General features: G+C 38.3%; 1 protein-coding gene across 1 annotated transcript; it reads left to right on the top strand.

The window, feature by feature from the left end:
* Nucleotides 1–3,108: 3,108 nt before the first annotated feature.
* Nucleotides 3,109–10,904, top strand: LOC310905328 (nuclear pore complex protein Nup153-like; the record flags this gene model as incomplete). The annotated part of the gene is made up of 5 exons (XM_083851502.1): nucleotides 3,109–3,234; nucleotides 3,511–3,564; nucleotides 6,368–6,526; nucleotides 7,629–7,681; nucleotides 10,363–10,904. The coding sequence occupies 5 exons, from the start codon at nucleotides 3,109–3,111 to the stop codon at nucleotides 10,502–10,504; spliced, it is 534 nt and encodes a 177-aa protein (XP_083707628.1). The 3' UTR covers nucleotides 10,505–10,904.
* Nucleotides 10,905–11,134: the final 230 nt, after the last annotated feature.

The raw sequence follows: 11,134 nt of genomic DNA, 5'->3' as shown, positions 1-11,134 counted from the left end.
TGAAAGGGCGAACAGCAGGTTTGCAGCTTTTTCTAGTCCCCCATATAGACAGGGACTGACGTGTGCTCAGCAGGTTTTGCAGAGAACTTTTGTACAGCTGAGAGTAGAGTTGCTGGGCTTTAGCAATATAACCTGAGTGCACTAGAACTTTCTGGTGTGTCTTCGTAAAACATACATGGGCAGAAGATCGTTAACTCTTAGAGCAGCCTTTGGGGAATCTTCCAGGTTTAAAACCTGTGCGATTATGATCTGTGCTGGCCTCCAGCCTTTTACCAACACAGAAAAAAGCTTTGTCCGTACAAATGCACTGATGTTTATGCGGTCCTCTTTTATCTTAGCCTGAAGGAAAAAAATACCTGCATTGGAAGCACAGTATTAACTTGGTAAGATTGGTGAAAACTACTTGCAGCTCTGTGAACAGTTTTCAAGTTTGTAGGTGATACTTGGTTTTCAGTCTGTACGTGAAGTTGATCTATTTAAAGAAGCTGAAGTCATGCTTATTTTTCTGTATTGAAGAACTTGAATTAGTGTGATCTTTATTGTTAAAGTTCTGTACGTACGAGAGGCATTTACATCTAGCATACGTCATTTTGGCAGATGTTGCAGTTTTAAAAAATACTTCATCGTCACTGCTCTGGCCCACAGAAGCTGAAAGAACTCATTCCCTCTCGCAGCATTCTGCAGCTAGCTCTAAGAAACCTGCATTCAGTTTATTTGTTTTTGGAGGACTGTGTCCTGTAAGTACTGCACAGTATTTCTTTTAATCAGTTTGAATGTGTACCTGTTTTTCTATCCACTTCTCATACTGTGTTTCCGTAGGTACGTGGAAGCACGTCTGTTTTTAAGCAAAACCAGCTTGGGTTTTCTCCATTTTACCCCGGAAAGACGGCCTATGCCGGTGGTGCAGCTGTAAGATCAAGGCAGCCAAAGACGGAACCTTATCAGGTATGAGAAAAGTAGTGTAGTGGGAAATAGTGATGGAAATAAAAAAAGCAGCACTGCCAAAGGAGCTTTGAGCAGGGAGCTGAATATGTGGTAACAGTTGCTCTTCTGCCCTCTTGGTCTACAAAAATAGACGAGATTGATTTCTGTTTAAATTCTTTAATGACAGTTTTTACCACAGGTAATACTTGTCAGAAAGAACAAGAATGACAGTTTGGGCTAGTTGTTGGTAGTTGGGGTTTCCTCTGTTGTTAGGTCTTTCAAAAAATTCCATTCAAGTGCCATTGTCTGCCTCTGACTACATTACGTTAAAATAACTTGATGCAAAAAAACCAATGACAGCATAACTTTGAAAACTTGTGTTTATGATAGCAAAAGCTACAGTAGTCAAACCTGGCTAATATTTATCTGTGGATCTTCTTTTCCAAGCATGCCTACATTCATGCTATGGATATGTTGTATAAACCTGCAGTCTTTGAAAATATCTAAAATCAACTTTGCTGATCCTTTGTTCTTCTGTTACACAGAGGCATGCAGGACTAAATGCAGTCCCAAGATAAGCAGTAACATGCTTTCTGTTTTGAACGATTCATATAGTTCTTGGAGAGAGTTATTTGCCCCCAAGAGTTCTTGGAAATAGCAAATAAAAACTGCTGACAACTCTGATTAGCTAGAGCTGAATCGAAAAGGAAAGTCAAATCAGGTTTGGTAGGAATGTATTTAAATGAAAGTGACTTTTATCGATAAATCAAAAGGAATTTGAAGAAAATGAAAACGCGGGTTTGCTGGCTCTGTTCTGACAGTCCATTTGTGCAACGGAAAAAGGGCAGTACAAGTACCTCACTTACGGGAAACCTTGAAACCTTGTGGTGCAAAGCTGGGAACCCTCTTTGGTCGGCTATTTTTGTTTTTTACAATATTACTGCATTATGGTAAAAAGAGGAACCAAAATACTAGGCTTTTAAAGGAGAGAGTAGCTTGCTTCTTGCTGCTTGCTGTGAATGACAGCAAGGTACTAGAGAGTCCAGCGAAGGGCCACCAAGAAGATCAAGGGACTGGGAGCACCTCTCCTCTGAGGAGAGGCAGGGACTGCTGGGCCTGTTTAGTATGGAGGAGATGAGGTTCAGGGGGGATCTTATTGGTGTATATAAATACCTGAATGGATGGTGCAAAGAGCATAGAGAGCCATTGTGTTTTCAGCGGTGCCCAGTGCCAGGTCAAGAGGCAACAGGCACAAACTGAAACGTGAGGCTCTGTCTGAGCATCAGGAAATGCTTTTGCACTGTGCGGCTGATGGAGCCCTGGCACGGGTTGCCCGGAGAGGCTGTGGAGTCTCCCTCTTTGGAGGTCTTCAAGAGCTGACTTGACATGGTCCTGGGCAACCTGCTCGGGGTGGCCCTGCTTGAGCGGGGGGGTAGACCAGGCGATCTCTAGAGGTCACTTCCAACCTTAACCATTCTGTGGTTCTGTGAGTCTCACTTGTGTTTTTACATGCTGCGTGGTCTGCTTCCTGTCTTCACATCGTGTGATAAGCACAGTGTGGTTATATGAGGGGTTTAACCTGGGAAGAAAAAAAGTCACACCAAAGGAAGTTTTTGACTGATATTTGAAGTTGGGTGGTGCAAATAAACAGTTTACTTTTTCAGTGTAATGTTTAGATCTGTTACAGTTTAAATCAGATCTTTATCTTTTAAGACAAAGATTTGCAGCCAACTTTAATCTTGGGGGAAGGGAGGAAGCAAGAGAGAAGTAAAACTAGTTCCTGGTTATGATTGTATACACTGATTTTAAGATGGTACACTTAGACCATCGTGAAACTCTGAGGTCTGTGTTGTTACTGAAAATGCTTTCTGTACCACAAGCCTTTTCTTGAGTTCTGTTTCCCTGATTACTGCTTCGGAGGCCTTAGCAGTCCTGGCATCATCCGTCTTGACCTTTTACAAGTACGGAGTTCTTTTATTGCTCGTGCAACAAGCACGTGCAAGATGCACTGAGGCCCAAGGTAAACTTCATTAAACTCCGAATGTATTCTCTTCTTTATGGCTTGAACTCCCAGTGACTGCATGTTTCTCTGTCATCAGAATATATTGATTGTATCATCAGTGTAGCCTTGGGACATAAAATACATGCCTCCTTAGCTGAGAATTGACCATTGTAACACTTAAAATGCTAATTTTTCAGGCACAAAAGAGAGCGAAAGCTAGACAAGAAACTGTGTGGTCCCACGCTACCTTGAGTACCTCAGCGTGGTGCATCTTGGAGGCAGTGGAGAAGCTGTCAACTGCTTTGTTGGTAAATAGCACTTCTTTTAATCTGTTTTTGCTTCATGTGTTTATAAAACTTAGTAAATGTGCCATCAAAGGATAAAGATAAAACTATTCTTCCTTACGCTGTGGCCGGTTTAATTTATTGCGCTGTTTTTTCAACAGGATGCTAAAAGAATGACATCTCTTTTGCCGCTGTGTTGTGTAAGTTGACCATGAACCCCCACATTTTTGTTGCAGGGAACCCTCTCTCTCAGGAAAAAAAAATTGCCCTCTAATAGTTATGCTTTGTTTTTTCCCTTAGCCTCCGGACATAGATAAACCGGATATTACTGACTTCCAGTCCAAACGAAGAAAGGTAAGAACCAATAATGTCTTAAGCTGAGGTAGATAACTTTTTCAATGCTTTATCACTATTAGAAAAATTTTCTCAAACCTCAGTGACGACATAGACATCAAATCAAGTTAATATTGGCATGTATCCACAATAGATGATGGGCTGTGAAGATTACTCAGGTTAAGAATTATGTTATCTTTGTAAGTTGAGAGCAACAACTCTAGAACACACCAAGTCGTTTTATCTTGTCCCCCAACTTGGGGTGAAGCTGCATATTAAAATTCCTGTTGAGGCAAGTTTGCTCTTGAAGAAATGATCACAAATAGAAAAATACTGATTGAGTGGTCATATAGACTTTGTACAGACTTCCGTGTTCATTCGGGCACAGAAAACTAGTTTTTGTGCTTTTTATCACCATTCAAAGTAAAGAGGAGGAAAATTGTTAATTTCCGACGCTATAAATCTTACGCTCCTAAATTCCTATTTGGAGGTAGCACAGAACTGGTGATAATGCTGTGGTAAAGCATGATTTCCTTTCATTTTGTTTAAAAAATGAAAACTAGTCATCTTTTTTTGATGACTTTAGTTAGGGGTATCATTAAATTGCAAAACTGTACCAGGCAGAATAGCTCTTGGTGTATTAAATGCCTAACTGGGGGAATTAATATTTTTCATTTTTACCTTTAAAACCAGCGATGAACCATCGTTGGAGTCTGATAAATTTTCCATAAAATTAAATGGGCATCTCTTTCTGCGAAAACATCTGTGTTTCCAGTATCAGTCTGAGTGTACAAATGACCACTTGTTAAGTGTATGGGCTTCTTAGGCTGGAAATCAAAGTGGACAGTAATACTGGTTGCTTATTGCTTTTAACTCTTTCAATCTCTGTATTGTTTAGCCAGCACAATCTCCATTTGGTAAAGTTCTAAAATGAATGTAGCAGCAACTGCTTAGTTTTTAGGGGGGTAGAGGTTTTTTTTTTTCTTTTTCTTTTCTGACGCTATAAATCTTAACGCTCCTAAATTCCTATTTGGAGGTAGCACAGAACTGGTGATAATGCTGTGGTAAAGCATGATTTCCTTTCATTTTCTTTAAAAAATGAAAACTAGTCATCTTTTTTTGACGACTTTAGTTAGGGGTATCCTTGGGCTTATTAAATTGCAAAACCCTTAAATGACCACTTGAAGATCAGGTGACTGAAGGAAATAACAAGATGTGCAAACTTTTCATCTTCTGTTCTAATGAGAAAAGGGACAGTGTCTCAAGAAGTTTCTGTGCCAATTCCTTGATTGGATGGATGTATAATTAAGTTTACAATCACTTCAGAGTTTACAAACATCTCAGATTTCCTGGACCATCTTTTCACCATCTGCCAAATTACAAGGGCATGGAGAAGTGAAGTATATCATAAATATTATCCAAATAACTAAAACCAAATCTGGTGTGAATTCTCAGTTATATTATAGCAATACACCTGTGATAAGGCATTAAGAAAGATCTGCCAGATTTGCAACAGAGAGCCTGAAATTGTCAGCCACTAAATGAATGTTGCACGCAGCTGTCAGTGGGTGAAAGGAGATAGATTGTCTATTCATAATACTAGAATTCATAATGGTGGCGGGAGAAGGGTAGCCCGTGATGAGAAGCAATTATTTGCTGAGGAGACGATCGTGTGTTTTCCTGCTAAAGTGAACATGCGGTTGACGGAACACTTGTGCACTCAGGCTAAACTTCTGCAGTGGGTAGCAGTGATGTGGTATTTTTCTTATTTCAAGGAACTGTACCAGGCAGAATAGCTCTTGGTGTATTGAATGCCTAACTGGGGGAATTAATATTTTTCTTTTTTACCTTTAAAACCAGCAATGAACCGTCGTTCACTCGAAGTAGATTTGTGAACTTACATAAAACATGTCTTATTCAAGGTTTCAAACTGAATGTAATATTTTTTAGAAAGATGTATTTTTATATACTTTAGAGAGAGTGTGAATCCTATTACTAAGAGCTGGGAGATACTGTGAAATTAAAGCTGCAGCGTAAACAAAAATTTCCTGTTGGTATTGATTTGAACAATAGCATGCTTCCTAAGACTGTATTTTCTGATCCTTAAGACCGCAGGCGGAGCCATCGGTAAATCTTGTAGCCTTTAGGGTTTGTTTTCTGTCTGACAGTTCAGTTAAGTCAGTTTTGCAGAACACGCAGTGGTCTGTGTTAAAAATTAACTCTGGTCTGTGAAAATGCTTTGAAAAGGGAAGTCAAACCCACTACTTGAAGTGCATCTAATGCACATGTAAAGCATTGGATCATATTTTAATGAATGAGATTATTGTAAGACTGACAAGTTGGTTTTTTTGAGTGTGTTCTATTGTTTGTGTAACTTTGAAGAGGGAAAATGTAGGGGATGTGAAGCCCAGAAGCCTGTATAATTAGTTGCTTAACACTTCGAATGTTAAATTAATGAATTAAGCTACTGAAAAAAAAAAATCACAGTGTGGGCAGAGGAAAAGATAGGAGCATATTCTAGGAACATGGGTTATTTTAATTATGGTAGCATGAATTATTTTGTCTATGAAGCTAACTGCCAAATTTTGAAATGGAATTCAGTCAGACTTTGGCTACTTATATATAGCTTTATGGATTTCGTTACTGGTTTTCTGGTGATTTCCCTCTACAAGTTGAACGGTCTTCAGAATTTTCAAATCGTATTCACTGAGTGCCAAGACCGATGGGGGGAGGTTTATAGTTCTGTAATTTGTTTTCATCAATAAATATTGGAATTAATTTGGGTGGACGTAAGGATAAATTGATTGCTGTTTCCCTTTCAAAGCTGGAATCCCAGAATGCATTCCAGCCTCCACCTGTTAAGAGACTTGTGACACCAATGGTAAACCGTCAACCGATGCGTTATACGCGGTATTCTGAACCATCACCGACTTCAACTACTCAGTCCAGCAAAATTTGCCAGAGAGTAGACACAAAGTACCAAGTGAGTACATTTTTGAGTCCTTATGTGCCTGTTTTTTTTTTCCAGTCTTGGAATGTTTCTCAAACCAATTGTTATCCTATCTTTGCAAAAAGTACTGATAGTATGTTTGAGGCGAGCTTTAAGGCAGTGGGAACCATTGTGAAATAGATTGAGCTTTTATGGATTTAATTCTGTTTTTGGAACACTCAGTGTCTTGTGGTTGTTTTCACGATGTCATGATGTGCTATTGAGTCATCCTGTTCTCAGTGAAAGAATATTAAAAGACAGAAATGTTTTCCTTTTATATTCTCATGTACACAAAGCTGTCACTGATGAAACATGCTCGTGTTCTGTGTAAACTATTCCAGGTGAGCTATGTGCTCCAAGTGAGAGTTCTGACAATGTGCTGAGTTATCGGTTTTGATTGCTTTGGAGTAGATGGAGTCTGATAAATTTTCCATAAAATTAAATGGGCATCTCTTTCTGCGAAAACATCTGTGTTTCCAGTATCAGTCTGAGTGTACAAATGACCACGTGTTAAGTGTATGGGCTTTTTAGGCTGGAAATCAAAGTGGACAGTAATACTGGTTGCTTATTGCTTTTAACTCTTTCAATCTCTGTGTTGTTTAGCCAGCACAATCTCCATTTGGTAAAGTTCTAAAATGAATGTAGCAGCAACTGCTTAGTTTTTAGGGGGGTAGAGTTTTTTTTTTTCTTGTTTGTTGATAAATGATAGAAAACAGAAAAGTATGTCCCTTTTACGGGGTTGGCAAACACAAGTTTTGATGAAAACTCTCCCCCCCACACACACAATTTTTGTCATTTTGTTTAAAATAATTACTTTCTTTGTTAGAGGATTTGACAAATTTGATTTAGTGTTCTATCAGTTTGTCCTCAATGCTGAGTGAAGCAGTGATGCTTACTTTAGCCCCAAAATTTAACTGAACTGTACCCACAATGCTGAATTAGGGAACAACGTTAAGTAGGTGAGGTGTATTCAGGGCTATAAAATTAAAAATAAATAAATAAAATAAAAACCACAAAAAAACACATGAAGTGGTTGTTGGTACTTTGTGTATTCTGTACATATTCAGCTAAGTCTTGAACTAAACTTAACTTGCAGGGGATGAGAGAGAAGACTTTGCCTGCAGAACAGCGAGCAGAACCATCTGAAAGGTATGACATCTATTAATTTAAAACTTACTTGAAGAAAGAAAGAAATCTCCTTTTTCAGTACGGTCTGCACCTGAAAGGTGGTGACAGTTCTCAGTAAAAGGAATGGGAAATCCAATGAAAATTTTGTATTTTGAGGCAGCTGCAAAGTCTGGATTGTGTTTGAAGATCAATATAACTTTGAGAAAATTGTTGTTTTTATGAAAGGAAGGAAGATGAGCAAGAATAAAAGTACTGATACACCGCTTTTTATCCCAAGTTTATCTTCTGAGAAGGATACGAAGATGGGAAACGAAGCACGTTATAATGCTGTATCCACAGAAAGGATCTTTGCTATTGGAGGCCTTATTTTTTCCTTCTACAGGAAATATGGCTCATTTTGTAGTTTAACTAAATCTGTAGCGTTACAAATTTTGCTTTGACAGATATTTCATGGTTTATAACTCAGTTTACTTATAACAAAATAATTTGTCCCTCTTAATGTTCCCTAGGGGAAAAGCTATTAGTTTTAGCTATTTAATTGCTTGCAGTTTGAAAGCTCTGTCCTAATGGGATGATTCTTTCTGAAGCATTCTTTAGAAGGTGAAGTAGGCGAAGTGAGTTACAGTTCAGGAGGATGTTTATTGATGTGTTTTTTTCTTTATTTTTTAAGCAAAAACATGGAGGAAGATTTATGATTTATTATTCTTTTTTTTAATACTCCTTTCATGATGAAGTTAATTGTCTGCTTTGAGTTCACATGAAGACCATGTGTTCTTTAGAATCATTTGAGGCCAAATGCTAACTCATCTCTAAAATAAAAAAAATCCAGCAGAATTAATTGAATTTCTTCTTGAGGAGACTGCTTTGTGTTATACTGCTTTCTTGGTTTAGGTCAAATGAGTTATCCTCCAGATAATATTGATGGCTTTTCCTTCTGGGCAAATGGTGTTTTGGGTAATAATGCTTGAGTTAAGGGACTTTGCACTCGGTTTTTAGGGAGTCGCTCTTTTCAAAGAACAGTAGCAGGGAATTTTGTTGACTCTATGCTCATCTGCCAAGCAATTCTTAGGTGACCATGGGCATTCTTTGGCTTGCAGAAAGAACTCAACACTTTGTTTTGGCATCTAAAAGTTGGACTTCACAACAACCACCTTTTTAGGGGTGGAAGCGACTGGCTTTAAGGTTCTGGTACAGGTGCAATCAGGTGCTGGGTTTTAATTATGTTTTTTTCAAACTGTTCTAAATTGTCTTTGTTAGAACTCCTTTCTACTTCTCCATTTAGGAAGGAGATACAGAAAACTCACACTGCTTTTGATTTCGTTCACAAAGTTTATTGCAGTGCCCTACCTTTTGTTTGTAGAGTAGGTAGTGGTGGTAGTGTTTTTTGTGATGCTGGTCTCTGTTGGGTGCCATGTTCTGGAGCAGGAGCACCACACTGATCTGCTGGCAAGAGTCCCTTTGGACAGTTGAGTTGGAATACTCAGTAAATCTCTGGCCCACCAATGCTATATATCTATGCGTGTGTGTGTATATATATATATTTTATATCCTGAGTCCAATTGTAGATTAGACTTGCTTGAAGGCTGACAACTGTCTTTGCCCCCTTGAAGCTCACAGGTGTTAACAGAAAGAGGAATATGGGCTGTTATGGGCAAGCGATAGTTGTCTGAATGAAGATCTATTTTGATGTAAGACTTTTTTCAGAATTCTAATGGATTGACAGTTTGGATTAGAGAAAAGTCTGAGCATCTGCCTTAGGGATCTGTCTTCCTCTATGCAGTTACAGTGCTAAGCAGGCTGTTGTCAAGTATTTGACAAGTTTAGACCAGTTCTCCTCCTCAGTATTGTGGGAGTTTGACCTGGTGTCTTCCAGTGCGATCTAATGCACTTTTGTACTGACTGACTGATTGGCTGCAAGATAAGCTTTGAGGTCACAGTTTTTCCAGGCATACTTCATTTTCTTGCCATAGTACTTTTGTTAGAGTTATTCCCTATTCCACTTCTGGTTTGGGTTATTTTTTCCCCATTTCCTCTTGGATTAGGATATCTTTCTGGTTTTGAGCTAGGCTTTTTTAAGTACCAGAAAAACGCCTTTGTATGCCTTACAAAAGGGATCTGTATTCATGTCTGAAAAGACTTCTGGAATGTTGGCATACCCAAACACCTCTGCTGTTCCTGCTGATGGCCACATGAAAGCCAGAGCTGCTTCTGAAGCTTAGGCCATATTACCTTGCCACACAAGTCTAAGGCGTCCCTATTCTATCAGAGCTGTTGGCAGTGTTTCCCATGTGTATGTGTGCATATGTGCACTCTTTCTGTATTTTTGTGAGCTGTTCTTTTATATCCCTGCAAAAGATACACGTGCATCGCAGAATCAGAGAACCAGTCCTATTTAAAGGAAGCACTGGAAAATAACAATCTAAATCAGCTCTTCTATTTCAGGTCTTCTGGCTTAGTCATTGTTCCCATGTGAACGGTGCACTTATGTATGTCCTTTTCATTGCTGCTGTTAATAAAGTTTTTCCTATTTAGAACATCAAGTATTTACCAGCGTTTAGCAACTTGTGAGACAGCTTTAGTTTTTTTCTGATCAGCGGGTTTCAATTCTAGGACTAATAACAGCTCTAATATCTTGAAAAAAAATTTGGCTGGTGATTTTTTTTTCTCTTGTTTCCCCCAACTTCTGTACTGTCGTGTGCTAGCAATGTGACCAGCTACAAATTCAGTACTGCTGCGTCCAATGGTCTGTCTTCAGGAGTGAGTAGCGGAGGCGGCAAAATGAGAAGGGAAAGAGGAATACACTATTTATCAAGAGCTGTACAAGAACAGGTAAGTGACTCTTAAATTAATTGCTGTCACTGAGCTTACTGAAGTAACTAGCTAAGTGTGTCAGTTTTATTGCATCATAGTAAATTATAACAATACCGCTTTATTTTTGCATTGTTTTTGTTTTCTTGTGGGTTTCAGAGCAGGCTCCAATTGATTTCCTGTGTTTGAATACCTGAACTTTGCTTATGTAATTTTGAAATTTTTAATTCTCTTACCTTGGAGATTCTTCAAACTATAACATTTCTCGTTAGCAATTGAATGAATGAGTCCTAAGAAGAGAAGTAATGTTTTGGTGAAGGTTTGTATAGTTTTTCTACAGGAATGATACTTGAAACGAGTGCCAAGTATAAAAAGAAAAAAAAAAGCTTAATTTTTGGTTTCATATTTAAGTCATACAGAAAGATACAGGCCAAGAGTGTGAAAAAGAGTAGTAGAAGAGAGCATTCTGCATGTCTGCTAACGATGACTCAGTTTTTGATACTCACCAAACTCATTGTGAGAGAGTTTTTTTCTCATTTTAATAGGAAAAATCTATTCCATAAAACTATGACCATGAATATTCAGATTAATTTTTCTTTTATTGGATGTTATATAAGCTGCCTGTAAGTTAATTTAAGTATTTACGTTAATATTAAGTATTTAATT

This window comes from Anser anser, assembly GCF_964211835.1.
Source record: "Anser anser genome assembly, chromosome: 11".
Classification (NCBI taxonomy): domain Eukaryota; kingdom Metazoa; phylum Chordata; class Aves; order Anseriformes; family Anatidae; genus Anser; species Anser anser.
The sequence above is the reverse complement of the archived record's forward strand: the minus strand, read 5'-3'. Positions and strand labels throughout refer to the sequence as shown.